General features: G+C 40.7%; 1 protein-coding gene across 3 annotated transcripts in view; it reads right to left on the bottom strand.

The window, feature by feature from the left end:
• The window catches only part of POLD3 (DNA polymerase delta 3, accessory subunit), a 59,262-nt gene extending 40,977 nt beyond the window's left edge, over positions 1–18,285 (bottom strand). Inside the window, exons 1-5 of one of the 3 annotated variants that reach the window (XM_079788718.1) lie at positions 18,145–18,285; positions 16,808–16,863; positions 7,777–7,879; positions 2,723–2,762; positions 1,069–1,201 (exon numbers count right to left, since the gene is read on the bottom strand). In XM_079788718.1, coding sequence (XP_079644844.1) covers positions 1,069–1,201; positions 2,723–2,762; positions 7,777–7,879; positions 16,808–16,863; positions 18,145–18,204 — 392 coding nt within the window. In that variant the 5' untranslated portion in view covers positions 18,205–18,285. The other 2 variants (XM_079788720.1, XM_079788719.1) reach the window with 2 other exon arrangements.
• Between the last annotated feature and the right edge of the window lie 365 nt (positions 18,286–18,650).

The raw sequence follows: 18,650 nt of genomic DNA, 5'->3' as shown, positions 1-18,650 counted from the left end.
TAAAAATGGCTATCACTTAAAAAGTGCTTACTATGTGCCAAGCACAGTACTAAGCATTGTACATACATTAATTCATTTCATGCTCTACAGTCCTGTCAGGTTGTTTAGCTTTATTTTGCTGATGAGGAAACTGAAGCACAGAGAGGTTAATTTGCCCAAGATAACACAGCTAGTAATTATGACCTAGAGTTTTACTTTCTGTCCTTCTTTCATTCTATACATTCTCTCTGTGTGACTATGTCTACCCAATTAATTACCTATTTTCTCTGATTCCAAAATCTCTATCTTCATCCCAGATGACCAGAGCATTAAGCAGGCACTGGGCCATATTCACTCTATAGAGTGGAGCATGTTGTAGGTACACGTCAGATCTAAGTTATCTTTCTTAGCATCTATCAAAGTAGTAGGCATTCAACATGTATCTGGGGAACTGACCTGAACCCTCAATATAATCCCACAAAGTAGGCATTACTATATCTAATTTAAAGATGAAGAAACCAAATCTCAAAGTGTTTAAGTAATTTGTCCAAAGCCATGAAGGAGTATTAAGCAGCAAAGCCACAACCGAAGCTCAGGACCACCAATTCTCAAAACGCACATGCATCATAGTCCATCACTTCCCTGTGCTATGAAGGATATCAAAGATGAACAAGATTAATACTGGCTATGGAGGATCAACTGCTCTTGGATGGAAGGTAGGGGGATATCAAATTAGGAATAGTTTTTTGAAGGAAAACATTTGAACTGGTTCTTAAAAGATGGGCAGAATTTAGACCAGCAGAGACTAGGGTAAGGGAGTAATGAGGGGGCACAACAAACATTTCTGGTGACAGTGACAGGATAAATACATGAGAAATAGATTTATGGGGAGTCCACTGGGGTTTTCAATATGGGTTGTGGCTGCTATTTTTCACCTTATGATGTACTAATAAAACCAGGCATGTGTCTTACTGCAAGATAAATGGGGTTTTACTAGACTTGGCATTCACTCTTAAGAGGCAGCCACTGTGTAAACATCTTACAAAATCAATTCGTAAAGAAGTCCACAAGGAACATTAAGGAGCTCACTTGCTGCAGTTCTGCAAGTTGCTTTTAAGGATGTCATAGTCGGTATTGAACAGAGGCCCACTGTCCTTTAGCATGGCTTTCTGGATGCTGTACACATGGACGCTGGCAGTCACAGCTAGCTTGGACTTCACTGCTACAAGTCAACAGGAAAAGCAGACTGTTAACACACAACCTTCATAGCATGTGGGGACTTTAACAAGAAACCCTTCTGCATTAAAACCATTTACAATCTGTGGTGGTCCAAAAAGCTCTAAAAGGCCAAAGAGCCACATACTAGTATACAGTATAACATCACCTCTTCTGTCTCCAACAGGGACATTATGACAAGGTAGGTGGTGGTGAGTCAGTTCTAAGCACAGCACCTGTGAGGGTATCACTCATCCAGTGGACACTCAGTAAATACTAATGAATGATTGATGATGACCATGATTTTTTTTTTAGTCAGGAAAGATTCCTTCACTCTAGCATATAACGAGAAAGCAACTCTATAACAAATACTACTAACCAGGTGAGTATGCAAAGGAAAAACACAGAAGAACAACATAGGAACAAACTTTAGGTTCCATAAAGGAAGGGACTATGCCCAACTTGTTCCAAGTCTCTAGTAACTAGCCCAGAGCTTGACACAGAGTATACACTCACTATGTATTAACTGAATGAATCTTGCTTTGCCGACCAATGTGGGAACTCAGAAAGAAAAAAGTAGACAACTCCACCACCCTGAATACATCATATTAATTTGCAATAAAACGACTCCACCAGCAGGAGTCTTATTTTGTAAAGTATAATTGTGTAGCCCTGGCCGGTTTGGCTCAGTGGTTGGAGGGTCAACCCGTGGACACAAGGGTTGAGGGTTCAATTCCATATCAAGGGCATGTACCTCTGCTGTGGGTTCCCTCCCCACCCCCGATCTGGGCGCATGTGGGAGGCAACCAATCAATGTGTCTCTCTCACATTGATGTTTCTTTCTCTCTTTTTCTCTCTCTTTCCCTCCCTCCCTCCTCCCTCCTCCCTCCCTTCTCCCCTCCCTCCTTTTCTCTCTCCCTCCTCCTCCATCCTCCCTTTCACTCTAAAAAATCAACTGAAAAAATATTCTTGAGTGCAGATTTTTTTTAAATAATAATTTTTTTTAAAGTACAATAATGCAGGTTTTGTCTTGAGGCATAAGTCCAAGATCATGTGGAGCCCACTGAATTGAGTTTTTAAAAAATAGAACAATAGCATAGTTTTGAAACAGGTAGACAAATTTAATTTAGAAATTATATTAAGTCTTTCTGATTTTAGAAAAGATTCTTTTTTCTATCTAAAAAAACTGTTACAGAACACAACACATTTAGAGACTACTGTCTTTTTACAGTTGATGAGGTGCTCCATATGGTATTCATGATAGTTTTTTGTATGTTTGTCACGAGTTTTGAAACCCTGTGATTAAAGTGCTTTATAAATGTTAGCAGCTATTGACCTTAAAAATGGGAAGTTAGGCAGATGTAGTATATTTTAATGTTTCAGAAACTACTTATAAAAAGCATATACAGATCTTCAGTTAAATAGCTAACTATATTGTATGCAAATGTTAGGGGCAGATTTTTTCTTTTTAGTGTACCTACATTGATGCCATAAGAGTAAAAACTTGCTAAATTGCTAAAACACTTACCTTCCAATTTATCTTCTCTCACTACTGCAACCTTGTGGCACTGTAAGGAAATAACACTTCATTAATGTTAAGTGCAATTTGCGATTTTAAAGTTTCCTAGCCAATAATTCAATTGCACTTGGATGTAAAATTGGGAACATTAAGTACCCCTGAAAATATATGTTACAGTTTAATAGTTATACTCATTTTTAACTTGCTTATATTAAAACTTCTCAATGAGGTTAAGAAAAGTGACAGAATATAAATATCAATACAATTTTTTAAAAACTGACAGCATCTCAAATCAGTGCAAAGAGGACTTTTTAATAGATAATGTAATGAGAATTAGTTTAATCACATGGAACCCAATAAAAATTGGATGTCTCTCACACCAAACACACAAACAAACAATAAATTCTTAATGGATCTGAGATCTAAATGTAAAGAATGAAACCGGCCCTAGTCAGTTTGGCTCAGTGGATAGAGCGTCGGCTTGCAGACCGAAGGATCCCGGGTTCGATTCCGGTCAAGGGCATGTACCTCGGTTGCAGGCTCCTCCCCGGCCCAGACCCTGGTCGGGGCACGTTCCAGAGGCAACTAATCGATATGTTTCTCTCACATCAATATTTCTCTGTCTTTCCCTCTCTCTTCCACTCTCTCTAACAAAATCAATGGAAAAAATATCGTTGGCTGAGGATTAAAAACAACAAAACAAACCAATGAATGAATGAAACCATATAAGCACTAGAAGAAAATATGAGTGAATTCTTCAATAAACTAATACAATCTGAAAATGGAGAAGTTTCCTAACTATAATTCAAAATTCAAAAATAATGAAAATAATCCATAAAAATTGACAACCAACTTTTAGATGACAAAAAATAAAAACTTTAACCAAAGTACAAAGACAAATTATAAAGTAGAAAAAAATGTGTGCAAGTTACATCACAAAGGGTTAATATATAGCTTCTAAAATAGAGAAAACAAAGACTAGCAATCCTTTAAAAAATGAGCAAGATATATGAACAGACAGTTCACAGAAAAAGAAATGCAAATAACCCCGAAACATATGACAAGTGCTGTGTGGAAACAGGCATTCACGTAACATTGCTGCTGGGAATGGAGAGGTATTTGGCAATACCCAACAAAGTACATAAACATCCTACTTCTAGGAATGTAACCTTTAAACACACTGGCAAAAAATACAGAGAACACATACACACTGAGCTATTCACTGCAGCACTATTAGTAATAGCCAAAGATTATAAATAACTCAAATAACCATCAATAAGGGACAGCTGAATAAACTAAGGCCATGGTCGGCAAACTGCGGCTCGCGAGCCACATGCGGCTCTTTGGCCCCTTGAGTGTGGCTCTTTCACAAAATACCACGGACTGGGCGAGTCTATTTTGAAGAAGTGGTGTTAGAAGAAGTTTAAGTTTAAAAAATTTGGCTCTCAAAAGAAATTTCAATCGTTGTACTGTTGATATTTGGCACTGTTGACTAATGAGTTTGCCGACCCCTGAACTAAGGAATATCTATTAACTAGAGGCCCAGTGCACAAAATTTGTGCACAGGTAGGGTCCCTACCGGCTGCTGGCAGGGGGGGGGTCTCCCTTCCCCTGGCTGCCTGCAGCCCCCGCTGCTGACCCCTCCCCCTGGTCAAACTCGCGGTCAAGGGGACAATTTGCATATTAGGCTTTTATTATATAGGATGTAGGATCATGTGGCTGTAAAAAGAATGCAGAATATTTCTGTAACTACTATGGAGTGACGCTCAGGATCTACTATTAAGTAAAACAAGCAAAGTGCAAAATAGGATGTAATGTATGAATATTATTTTAAAAAGGGGGGTAATATAACTAGTTGGTGGTTTAACTACAGAGAGGAATTATTTCAAGTGATTCTAAAACATACTAATTGTTCATCTCTAGTAGGATACAGACAAAACAACTACAAAGAAGTGAAACCATTTTCAGTAATTGTATTGTTACAATTACTACAGACAAAAACAACTACATTGTATTGTTACAATTACTACAGACAAAACAACTACAAAGAAGTGAAACCATTTTCAGTAATTGTATTGTTACTAAAAATATTGGTTTTGCTTTTCTAAATCATATATATTTGGCTAAAGAAGACACAAAGGACTTGCAACCAGGTAAGTAACGGGAAATGGCAGTTTGCTCCTAACCGCCTGAGCCTGTCTCCAGCTTTCAGATGCTAAAACAACACACACCAGAGTAGAGCTCCAATTCAGTTGGTTCCTATTAAAAGGAGGACGCAGGAGTAAGTTCAGTATTCACAAACCCAGAGCCTGGCTGAGGGTAAGCCCCCTTGCTTTTTTGCAGTTGCAGAAAAAGGAAAAATATGGCTCGTTAGTGAGAACAAGTTCTTCTTTATAGAAAAATTCCAGCCAATAGCATGCAGAAAGAATGACAGAAGTAGAGCACCACCATTTTGTGAACTAATGATCTAGGCAATAATAAAAAACCAATCTCAGCAAAAATCATTAGATGAAAAAAGCTAGTAGGGAATTTCATAAAGGATGGATCAGGGTGACAACCTCTAACAACACAAAAAGAACCAACCAAATGTCCCATTGAAATCTGCAAATAGTTCTTTAGGAGACTCTCTGGGATGAGATTAGAGGGAGGCTTTTACTTTCTATGTATGGTTAAACATTTTTTACAATAATCACGGTCACTGGAAAAATAAATAGTATTGTTAAAAATCCATACAAAGTCTCTAATGTATCTTTTTCTTTCTAGAAACACTTAAAACTTAAAGAAGAAATTAAAAAGAACAAAACCTGAAATTATGCTTAATATTCTGCCTTCCCGTAGGAGGGCTCTCTTTAGGAAAAAAAAAAAGGGGGTAACATCATCCACACTTGGTCAGTCATTCTAAGGGTTCCATAGAGCTGTGCTGCGGGGCGGTGAGGAGGGTGAGTACAGGGCTTCAAAATCCTCACAATCACTTCAACGACGGCATCCTACTCTCAGTATATTTTTTATATTAGGATTCTAAAGATTTCATTTGAAAGCATTCTGCTGCTTAAAAAAAAAATATTGGCAGAACTTAAATGCCATCTTAAATTTAAAAATAAAAGGCCTTTATAAGCAAGCCACAGCATAGAAGTTTTTTAACTGATATCGGTTACACATCATTTTGAAAAATGGCCTCAAAAAATGCACTGAGGAACACAATCTACTAGTAAATGCACTTTGAGGGGTTTTTCCAGGCATCTCCTGAATCCCAAAGACCATGCAAAGTTCCCAACTTAAGAACCTCTGCTTAAGTGGCTTAGAATAAAAATCTACAACTTGATCTTAAAACATAAATTCTTAACCTTATATCCTGCTCCAGAAGATATGTGAACACTTACAATTTTATGAATGTCAGCATATGAATTTTTCTTTCAGATTCTCAAAAAAAAATAAAAATCAGTGACCAAAAAAAGAATAAAACCCACTGCTTTAAAGAAACACAATGATTCCCAGGTAAAGAATTAACTATGACTAGACTGAAGGCACCGACTCAAAAAGACAGACGGGAGCTAGTTAACCCTGGAAAGAAAGGGAAAGGAGACAGCCAAATGCAAACTCTGGCAATATTTATTCAAGAGCCATACAAAGAGAGGACTCTGGTGCCAGTTTCATTTCTGAGAGTAAATGAATCAGGTCTGCTTAATTTTGTGTTAAGGCATATAATGACATCTGATTCTTACACTTGCAAATATATTGATTATCACCTGGCTTACCAAATAGCTTACCAACAAGGAAAGAAATTGCTGGTCAGAGAATACAAGGATTTGATTCCCCCAATAATTTTGTTTCTCCTTGTAAATTACTAAATTGCCATTCTAGTTTCAAATCTCACGTGCATGGGACTCTGTTGCTATAAGACAAATCCAGTCAGTATTTTGATAAATCAAGCTTCTGAACGTACAAGTCTGAAGGAAAGTCAAAGTGAAGAGGAACACATATATTGGTGGATCTCTGAGGAGCCCTGGTCCTTGGACTATGTTCTGTAGGGCTGGTGGTAGTGGGAAAAGCAAAAAGAACCTTCAGATAGGAGATTAGGGGAAGTGAGAACAGAAAAAATGTGCCTTACGTTTAGAGGAAGCCAGAGAGGAGGAATTATCAAAGTTCCCAAGGATCAGTCTGGTGCAGAAGGAACAAGTTATTGCAGCAGAGCTTCCAAGTCCTAGGAGCAGAATGATCCCTTTGCCCCTAAGAGGGGCATGAAGTAGCTAAGAGAAAGTCAGTAGACCTGAGAAAGTTTGTGGTCAGGATGATGAAAATGCAGCAGTGACCTGAGTTGCGGGGTGACCAGACCGGAAGACATTAATGAGAATAAAGATGTTCCCAACCCACACCTCGGCATTTTTAGCCCCCTGTCAACACCCCATCCTTCAGCCACTTAGACATAAGCTTACTGAAATAAATGCTCAAATTAATATCAATTTCATTTTTAAAATAATAAAATTATACTTTCTGAACACCTGAGTGTATGACTTGACATTTGAACAGGACTGAAACTACTAACCATCATTTTCCCTAATACAGTGGTTGGTAAACCGCGGCTCGTGAGCCACATGCGGCTCTTTGGCCCCTTGAGTGTGGCTCTTCCACAAAATACCACGATTGAAACTTCGTGGCCCATGCGCAGAAGTCGGTTTTTGGCCTGGACGAGTCTATTTTGAAGAAGTGGCGTTAGAACACTCAAGGGGCCAAAAAGCCGTATGTGGCTCGCGAGCCGCAGTTTGCCGACCACTGCCCTAATACATCTTCAAGAGGAAAAAAGAGAAGTAACAGAAGCAGTCTCCTAATGTCTTGCTGCCTAGAAAAATTGCTAATAATGTTATAGCCTCTGCATCACAGCCAAGATATTACCAAAACTTCTCAGAATTTTAAGTTTAGTCTAAAATTCAAAATAATCACCTACAGGTAGCTTTTTAAAACTTCCATAATACTAAATCTTGTGTTCCCCTTTCCCACACTCCGTGTTATTTAACAGTTGATAGCTCAAACATATTTAAGCTCGTTATAAGATTCTGAGAACTTACCAAATGTCCATTCTGAACAAGACTGCCAGACACTAAATAGGTGACATGCAGTTGGGCTCCTGAATTTTCCTTTCGCTTTCTTTCAACATAATCATACAGCATCCTGTTCCAAACAAAAGGCACAATAAAGCCATTAGTAAGAGTTTTTTTTACCTCATCAACTTTTAATTTGTGACTTGAAAGTTAGGTATATTAAATCTGACAGTTCATCAAATTTTCTACAGAATTTTTGCTCAGTCTATGGACAGAGAGTTAGACTGGGGTCACTTACTGAGTTGGCACAGTGACCCAGTTCATAACTGAAATAAAAGAAATCTAGTAGTAGGCCCAGAGAGAGTGAACCTGCAATAAACCAGTAACATATAATGAATAGAACACTCAACCAAGAATAAGTTCAGTCACTATGTGATTCTGGATAAGTTAATTTTTCTAGGCCTCTTAATATCCTGAGGTATAAACAGGAGGGTACTAGACAGATTAGTGATTCTTTCACCATGGGATTCATTGGCCATCTATAACCCTCCACCCCTCAAATTGGGAGGTAAAATGTGCCTTTATGCGGGGAGACAGGTCAGGGTTCTCAAAAGTTTCTCAAGAGGGTTCCAAAACATTAAGAACCACTAAGTAGATGATCACGTATGTCCAGCTTTGAAATTCCAGTTTTATAATCACTCAGATTCAATGCTGTTTCAGAACTGCAGAATGAATAGCTTACTCCCACTGCCCAGAGTATCCATTAAACTGAGACTGTCAAACACTTGATGTAGAAATAATGTTGCTTTCAGTAACATCCCTAAATTCATTTTATCCTTATGATCCAGCAAGTATCAGAGGTTGGCTCCCCTCAGTAACTCACAGATTAACAAAAACAACAAAAGAGATATATCATTTCTATCTTTTATTTCAAGAAATATATACAGAGTCTCTAGAATACGTCATACTTTGCCAAGAACAGCTAGAAACTCAAACTCAAAAATTCCAAGGGAAACTCAACCCTACCCTGTTGACCACTCTCTTCAAGCATCTGCTCTCTTAGCTTCCATGATCCTTTGCCCCAATGAGTCCCCTGCTACCCACCCCTCTAACTGCCCTGCTCCATTTCCCGCACAGACTTGATTACCTCCTCCTTTTCCATTATAGTTAGGGCTCTGTCTTTAGCTATCTTTTCATTCTGTATATTAGTGACCAATCATCTGGGTTTGCCTGGATTTGTGAGGTTTCCTGAGACATGGACTTCTGGTGCTAAAATCAACAGTCCTGGGCCAACCAAGATGGTTGGTCTATTTCATTCATCCCCATGGCTTCACTAATTCCTGACAACAACATCTGCCTAAGCCACCCAAGCCAGAAATCTGGGAGTCATTATCCTTCACTTCTCCCTTTCCAGTGAGTTGCCAAATCTAGTCAGTTCTCCTTCCCAAGTAATTCTTGATTCCATGCCCTTTAAATCTCTTGACTGGACTCTTTCAATTCTGCACCCCCACCCCTTCATTATCCACAAGGCTGCCACAGGAAAATGCAAATCAAGTCATTAGGTCAACAAAACTTTACTGAGTGGCCAGTTCATGTTCTATGCCTTAGGGAGAGAGCAATAACAAAGCAAAGTTCCTAACCTTTTAGACCTTACACTGCAGAAAAGAGAGACAAACCAATAAGTAAATTTATGTTGAATGGTAGTTAATCTATAGAGGGAAAAGTAAGAATAGAGAGTGCCTGAGAAGAACTTCTGCTATCTACACTAATAAAAGAGCAACATGCTAATTGACCATACCTTGGAGACACCCACCAGCCAATCAGGAGTATGCAAATTAACCCAACAAAGATGGCGGGTTAATTTGCATACACAGGCACTGAGCAGCCGGGGGCGGGACGCTTATGACGCAGGCGTTCCGCACCACCCCAGCTGTTCCTGGCCTCTGGGAAGCACGGGAAGGCAGAAAGATGGCTCCAGGTGAAGCGAAAAGGCGGCTCCGGCCAGAGCGAAGGCGGTGCCAGCAGCTAGGGAAAGGAAGGCCCATTCTTGCACGAATCTTCATGCATGGGGCTTCTAGTTTTATATAAGGTGATTAGGAAAGGCCTCATGAGCAGAGCCCTGCAGGAAGTGAGGAAGCCACCACTGTGGATATCTTGGGGAATAATGTTCCAGACAGAGAGAACAGCATATGCAAAGGTTCTGAGGCAAGAATGTAGGCAAGGTCGGAAGAACAGAAAGGAGGCAAGTGTGCTGAAACAGAATAAGGAAGAATAGTGGTGGCAGAGACAGCCAAGTGCCAGGGCTTTGTGGCCCTATGTAGAAATGGAAGCAAGGAAGTAATCAGAAGGTTTAGAGCAGAAATACTATGACCTCACTTTTAAGAAGGGTCCACTCTGACTGCTGTGTGTAAAATACACTGGTGATGGGTAAGGAAGGAAGCAGGGAGACTAGTCAGGAGGCTACTCAGTAACCCTGGCTAGAGATGATGGTGGCTCAGATGAGGGTGGTCCCAATGGAAGTAGTAAATTAGTGGAAAAATTCTGGGAGAACATAAAGGGAAAAACAACAGTATTTCCTGATGGGTATAAGAGAAAAGGTAGTTATGAATGATTAAACTAACCAGCTCAAAGAATAAAGTTGTCATTCACTGAGATGGAGAAAGCAGAAGTAAGTGTTGGAAGCAGAAATCAGGAGTTAGCTTTTGGGGCTTGTTAAGTCTCAGATGCCAGTTAGTCATTACGTGACGTTGAAAAAGTAGTTGGTATTCTTGCCTTTAGTATTATACTTTCGTCAAAATTTTTCAGTAGCTCTCCATCCCCTAAGGATCAACTCCAACTCCCCAGTAAGACACTTCTTGTTCTGGACCCCGATCTCTCACCATTCTCTCACACTCACACTATTTTCAGCCTTACTGAGGCAGGATAGTAAGGAACTAGGAAGATTCCTTGGCAAGTGGAGTGGGTAAACTGAGGCAGATAGCTGAACAAACTGGCCAAGCAATTTACAGCCAGATACAGAAGGTCACCTTCCTAAGGATAACATTTAGGCCTCAGGTGTATTTCAGCTCCAAGCCTAGAAAAGCAGCAAAACCAGGTGGATGACACCAGGACCAATTGTAATGACTAACAACCGCCTGCCCTGGCACTGACCAATCAGTAAGAACGTGACCCTGATAAAGCACACCTGGAAAACTAGTGAACATTCTACTAAAACCCTCCCCTGAGACCTCTCCTAAGCTTCCCGCCTACAAGAGAGAGAAAAAAACCCTCAAGACAAAGGACCCAGCTCATGCTCTCCCTTTGGGGAGCACCCCCTCGCCTTCCCCTTTCTCCTCCTCTTCCCCAAGAGGCACGCATCTCCTAAACTCTAAGGGTCCCCAAAGGACTTGCAACCAGGTAAGTAATGGGAAATGGCAGTTTGCTCCGGGCTAACCCCCTGAGCCTGTCTCCAAAGCCCCTTTTCTCTGACTTCCCAGTGAGCTAGAGCAGCCCAGCCTGGGCTCTCCTGTTGCTTTTTCTATGCTAAGCTCTTCCTTATTTCACTGTTCTCAGCTCTAACAAATGTACCCTCATAGTCCCCTGGACTCATGTTGTGAAATTTTTACTGCACAAAGTCAAGAACCCACACACTATGGGCTGGCCCTAGGCAGGCAGACATGTTCAGGGCCAGGTCCCCTGTCCCGTAACATCATGAAACATTCTGCAGTTCCCCCTGCTCCTTTGTATTCCCTTTCTTCTGCCTGGAATGCTCTGCCCAGACCTCATCTACCTAATTCCTTATCCAGACAGCAGCTCAATTATCACCACCTATGTGAAGCCTTCCCTAAAACCCAGGCCAGCAGGACACCCCTGCCATCTAAGCTCTAACAGAGTCTATCCCATATCTGTTATTAGAGCACTTACCACTCTGTCTTCTAATTGTTTATATATCTGCCATCCCTAGTAGGCTATAAGCTCCTTAAGGACAAAATTGTACCATATTTAGCATTTTTACCAATCGCTCTATCTTGTTCTCTTTACTGTTTCCTTCCATGCAGCAAGTGCATTAGGGAAAATAAGGTAACACAAATTCATGAATATTTTGGTTTACTTATGCTAGTTAGGACCATGCTAATAGAAGAAATGATAGACAGGTACCATGCCCAAGATGCTCTCAAGCTTGCTGACTAAATCTTTTGTCTACAACTCTATCATCAGATACCCTCTAAGTATTTCTCTCTCCAAATCAACTCCAGTTCTTTTATATTAACAGGGAGGTCAAAACTGCACAAACTCTTTTTGAAAAATGTCATTCTGCATACCTTCTCTAAAACATGTTTATCTAATTTGATTACACAAAACATTTTACCAAAATATGCAAAATATTCTTAAATGAGTGAAAATATATATGAATTCTTATAAGATGCCCTTCCTACAGATATGATTAACTGTATCGTCTCATTTTAATTTATTAATTTCCCCTCCTGGTAAGTTCCACCCATAATTTTTCCCAGGACAAATGCAGTGTATAGGGATACTGCCTTCCCTAACCCAATTTAATTCCTTCACAGTATTTTTACAACTTGAAATTATCTTGTATAAATCAATGATGGACCTTGTCTATTAGGTTTGCTGTTTTATGACAGAGCCTAAAATAATACTAAATATATAGTAAGAACTGAAAAAAATACTTCTTTAATAAATCCAAGCAAATCAATACCAATCAGGCCCAATCACTGCCCTCAGTGCCAGCAATGATACTTTACATGCTTCCACTATAAAAAAAGCCAATAGGAGAAAGACAAATACCGTATGATTTCATTCATATGTGGAATCTAATGAACCAAATAAAATAACAAGCAAAATAGAAATAGACTCACAGATACAGAGAATAGACTGGCAGCTCAGAGAGGAAGGGAGTTGAGAATTAGGTGAAAAAAGTGAAGGGATTAAGCAAAAAACAAAAGATAAAAACCACACAAAAAATTAAAGACACAGACAACAGTATGATGATTACCATGGGGAAGTAGGAGAGGTAGTAGAGGATAAAGGGGGGATAAATGGTAACAGGAGACGTGACTTTGGGTGGTGAACACACAATACAATGTACACCTGAAACCTGTATCATTTTATTAATCAATGTAATTCCAATACATTCAATAAAAATTTAAAAAATAAAATGAGGATACTTCAAATGTTAAAAATAAATAACAACTTATACTATAGGTAAAATAAGAAAAGGTGACAGGACACACCAAGTCTCAATTTTCTCAACTGTTAAGAGAGACTGATAACACGCATTACATTGGATTGTTAGTGAGATTATGTGAGATAAATGTTTGTGAAAATATCTACCATAATTCTTAGTATTCAACAAATATTTTTTAGTACCTATTATGTGCCAAGCACTTAAGGTACAATGTGACATACTGTTTTTTTCCGAAAATGTCTACAACAATGTCGCCCATCCCACATGCTCTTCTATGTCCACCCAGAAAGAGGTGGACTCCAGCCCCTCCTCTTGAATCTGAGAGGGCTAGTGATTCATTTTAACCAAAAGAATAAAGTAGACATGAAACTGCTTGACTTTTGAGACAGTCAGCGTCTGCCTTGTGCTGGAACACTAGCTTTTACAGTCCCAAACTGCTGTGTAAGAAGTCCGACTACCCAGAGACACCATGCTCTGATGGAAGCCCGGGCCATATAAACAGACCACATGCGATGTCTGGTCAACAGCCTCAGCCAAAGACCAGCATCAACTGTAGGCACAAAGAAGCCTACAGATGACAGAGCTCCAGACACTAAGGATTCTCAGCTGAGGCACCAGACATCATGCAGCAGAGATAAGTTATTCTCACTGTACACCATCTAACTTGAAAACGACAGAGTAGCCTTATTGTGAGGACTGAGGCATTTTTAACATGTTAACAAGCACTTGATACACAAAAACCTTAAATATAACGATAATTATTGGTGTAAGAACTAAAACTACAAAACTCTTCGAATAAAACAGAAGTAAATCTTCTGGACCTTGTGTTAGGTAAAGCCTTCTTAGACACTATAAGAAAACACAAGCAACAGAAAGAAAATAATATATTGGACTTCTTCAACAATAAAAACTTTTGTGTTTCAAAAAACACCATCAACAAGACAACCCATAGAATGGAAGAAATTTTTTGCAAATCATGTATCTGATCAGGGTCTAGTGTCCAGAATATATAAAAAACTCTTACAACTCAACAATAAAAAAAACACACAAATAACCCAATGAAAAAATGGGCAAAGGATCAGAATAAATATTTCTCCAAAGATATACAAATGGCTAAGAACATGAAAAGATGATCAACACCATTAGTCATTAGGGAATTGCAAATCAAAACCATGATACCGCTTCACACCTATTAGAATGGCTAAAATTAAAAAAGACAGATCATCAAGAGTTGAAAAGAATATGGAGAAATTGGAACCCTCAAACATTGCTGGTGGGATTATTAAATAGCATAACCACTTTGGAAACAATCAGTCAGTTCTTCAAAATGTTAAATATAGATTTGTCATCTGATCCAGGAATTCCAATCCTAGGTAAATACCTAGGACCGTGGTCGGCAAGCTGCGGCTCGCGAGCCACATGCGGCTCTTTGGCCCCTTGAGTGCGGCTCTTCCACAAAATCCATGGCCTGGGCGAGTCTATTTTGAAGTGGTGTTAGAAGAAATTTAAGTTTAAAAAATTTGGCTCTCAAAAGAAATTTCAATCGTTGTACTGTTGATATTTGGCTCTGTTGACTAATGAGTTTTCCGACCACTGACCTAGGAGAACTGAGAGTATGTCTCCACAAAAACTTGTACTCAAATGTTTATGGTAACATTATTTGTAACACCCAAATGTGGAAACAGCCTAAATGCACATCATCTGATGAATGGATAAACAAAATATGGTTCATCCATATGTTCTAGGTTGAATTGTGTTCCCCAAAAAAGTTATGTTGACCTCCTAACCACCAGTACCTTAAAATGTGATCTTACTTGAAAATGGGATCTTTGCACATATAATCAGTTAAGATGAGGTCATACTAGAGGAGGGTGGTATCCTTATAAACTGACCATGTGAAGAAACAAACAGAGGAACAACAAATGCCATGTGACAATAAAGGCAGAGCTGGGGTCATGCAGCCAAGAATGCTAAAGATTGCCAGCAAGCCACCAAAAGCTAGAAAGAGGCAAGGAAGGATCCTTCCCTACAGGTTTCAGAGGGAGTGTGGCCCTGCTGACATCTTAATTTTGGAATTCTAGCCTCCAGAACTGTGGGACAACATCATTCTGTGATTTTAAACCACCAAGTTGGTAGTGCTTTTGTTATAGCAGCCCTAAGAAACTAGTAACACCATATAATGGAATAATTCAGCCATAAAAAAGAATGAAGTACAGCAGGTCTTCAATCAACTAAGGTCATTTAATTATTATATTGATGACATACTGTAGGAACTTAACTCTTGTTTATTATATCATTTAGCCTATGGGGAAACTGGTTTCGTTAGAAGCCATTTCAGATGATGTTGTGTGTTTTTTTAATGTATTTTTATTGATTTCAGAGAGAAAGGGAGAAGGAGAGATAGAAACATCAATGATGAGAGAGAATATTGATCAGCTGCCTCTTGCACGCCCCCTACTGGGATCGAGCCCGCAACCCAGGCATGTGCCCCAACCAGAATCAAACCCAGGACCCTTCAGTCCATGGGCCGACGCTCTATCCACTGAGCCAAATTGGCCAGGGCCGTTTCAGATAATGTTAAGTGAGGATTTACGGTCCTGATATGCTACAACACAGTCAGACCTTGAAAACATTATGCTAAGTGAAAGAAACCAAGCACACAAGTTTACATATTACATGATTTCACTTATATGAAATGCAAATAAGCAAATCTACAGACAGAAATATATATATATTAGTAGTTGCCTAGGACTGGGGGAAGAGGAGGCAGGCAAAATTGCAGGGAAATGGTGAGTGACTGCTAAATGAATACAGGATTCCTTTTGGAGCCGATGAAAATGTTCTAAAATTAATTGTACAACTCTTTGGATACACTAAAAACCACTAAATTATACATTTTTAGTGGATGAATTGTATGGCATGTGAATTCTATCTCAATAAAGTTTGTGTGTGTTTTTAAAAAGTACAAAATAAATACATATGACAGAGAGTTAGGGAGGGGTGGGGATACCTGAAATACAGCATTAGGGGAGAGCTGTTCCAAGAAGTAATATGTGAAATGTGAGCTGAAACCTGAAGGATGATGGCAACTGGGAGCAGAGCATTCCAGACCGAGGGCATGGTGTACATGTCCTAGGGCAGTGGTCGGCAAACTCATTAGTCAACAGAGCGGCAAACCGCGGCTCGCGAGCCGCATGTGGGTGAGAATGGGCTTGGCATATTTGAGGAGCAGAAAGGCAATATGGCTAAAGTATGAGATGTAGAGAGTGGTGTGGGATGAAGTGGGTCATAGACAACATTTGCAAATCAAAAAATTTTGAAGTTAATTCAAAAGCTTGCTTTTTTCCTTTTCAGCAAGGAAAGATAAAACAGCAAAATTCAAGAAGGGCACTGCTCTGTGCCACTCTAAACATCTCTGTTCTAGTTTCCCGTAAAAGGTTCTCCCCCGTCTTATACTGTTATACAGCTTGTGTCAAACACCTGTTGACCTCATTCTGGAGGTACTTCAATAACACCCAGAGATGGGCCTAAGGAGCGTGTGTGAAAGTATAATGAAGATGTAAGATAACAGAAATATAAATCTGAGATGTAAACAGAATTAGCTAGCCCATTTAATAAATCTAAAATAATGAAGTGACATTAACCAGAGAGCAAGACTACAAATAAATTCAGTAAATTTATTACTACACATTTGTATACAAATATACCTATCTCCTAAATAATAGACAAAAGTAGTAAAAACAGTATTCTTTCCCATTTTCCAGGGAAAAAATAGTTCTGACATAGAGGCTATCTATGAGGCTATAAACAAAGCAAAACAACAAACAGAAAACTCCAACGTGATTAAAATTAGTAGTTAACTGGACTTACTGTTTAGCCTGGTTAACATGAACTCCTAGTGTATAGCTCAGCCATTTGTATGTCACCTGCAAAAAGAAGGAATTTTTTAAACATTTAAGTAACTCCAGAGTGCTACAGGCTCCTAAAGATTCCTAGTCTTAGATGATTATGCCTTATCAATTATAACTAATGCCACCCCAGTTTTGCCAAGAACCATCCATCTGGGCAGGCAGGACCGAGATATTTAACTTACAAATACTACCAAGTTTGTTTCACAGACCAATTAACGCAAAGGATATTAAAAAAAAAAAAAAGGCTGAATATACATCAAGGAAAAAGCTCTCGTTTCCCTCACACTCCTTGTTTTATGAAGGCCCTTTCCATATTCTGTCCTTTCTGAGGACCACCACCGAAAACTATACTAACACTCACCCAGAAGCTAGATTACTTTGAAGTGCTTGACTCAGAAAAGCTTCTAAGGACAGCTGCAGCCTGACAAACAAACATTAACGGGCACAGGTGGCGCCGGGGTCAGGGAATGAATGAGGCGGACGACTGCTGTATCAGAGGTTAGATGGGGAACTCCTGGCCTCAGGACTAGCTCTTCCTTCCACCCTTCCTTGGACTCTCCTGGTTACTCTTCTCTCCAAAGTCTTCCAGTTCTAAATGCCGAGTGTCCACTAATTAAAAGTGTTACCCAGGTTAGGCAAAGGCAGGGGGAGGTATGAGAAAAACATTAGCAAGAGACAGACCTCGATTGGGAAACGGCCCATCCTTTACCAACCACAAATAAAGGAGTTATTGGGCCCCTCTGTCTGCTTCAACTGCCTTGTCTACCGACCTCTGGGTGGGTCACTGCACATAAGTGCAATGATGTGATGACCTGCAGTGCATTCACCTACACGGTCTCACTCGATCTTTACTCCTTCCTTCCCTGTGAGACAGGTCAGGCCGGTATCCACACCAATTTTCCAGTAAGAGGAAACCGACCGTCCGAAGGTGAAACAACTTACCACGTAAACCCGGTTACAACCTCCTCAACGGTAAATGTGGGGCTTTAAACGCCCGCCACCTCCTCAGCCAGGTGCAGAGACGCCTTGGAACTATTAACCACCAGTGCCCCTCCCTCCGCGGCCCCGAGGCGGTGCCCGGTGCCCAGCACGACCACCCGCGGGGCGAGGACTGGCGGGCGGGCCACAGTACCTCTCCCGCGAGCTCCCGCTCTCCTCGGGGCACCTGGCTGGGGGACCTGTCTCCCCGGACCCGCCCCCACGAGACCGCACGCAGAGGGGTCCGGGACCCCCGCCGCCCTCGCTGGGCCCAGGACCCCAGGCGCGCGCCCGCGTCCCCCAGTCCTCGCTCCTCACGATCTTGTTCTGGTCCGTGACGAACTCGTCTATATTCTCCAGATAAAGCTGGTCCGCCATGGTCGGAGCTCCCCACGCCGCCACAACCGCAGCTCCCGCCGGCGGGAAACGTCTTTCCTCCCACCCCGATCCCGGGTCGTTTCCCCAGGCAACCGAGGCGACGCGCTACGGTGGCCGACCGAGGGCCAAACTAGTCTCGGAGGCGGTGCAGGAGAAGTGGGCGGGGCCCGGGGGAGCGGACGGAAGGGAGGAGCTAAGAAAACGGGCGTGGTCCGGAGGGTTGGTGTGTGGAGCCCTGATTTCCAATCTCACCTCGGCCCCTTCGTGACTGACCCAGGGCAAAACACCTGACCTCAAGGAGCCACAGTCTCTCTACCTATAAATTGGCAAAATAATCCTTGACCTTTCATAGCTTTATTAAACAAATATTTGTCAAGTTACCTATTCTATTCCAGGCACTTCTTAGGCAATGGGGACAGAGCAGTGAACAATAAAGAAATAAACAA

This window comes from Cnephaeus nilssonii, assembly GCF_951640355.1.
Source record: "Cnephaeus nilssonii genome assembly, chromosome: 13".
Classification (NCBI taxonomy): Eukaryota; Metazoa; Chordata; class Mammalia; order Chiroptera; family Vespertilionidae; genus Cnephaeus; species Cnephaeus nilssonii.
This window is presented reverse-complemented; position numbering and strand designations above follow the sequence as displayed.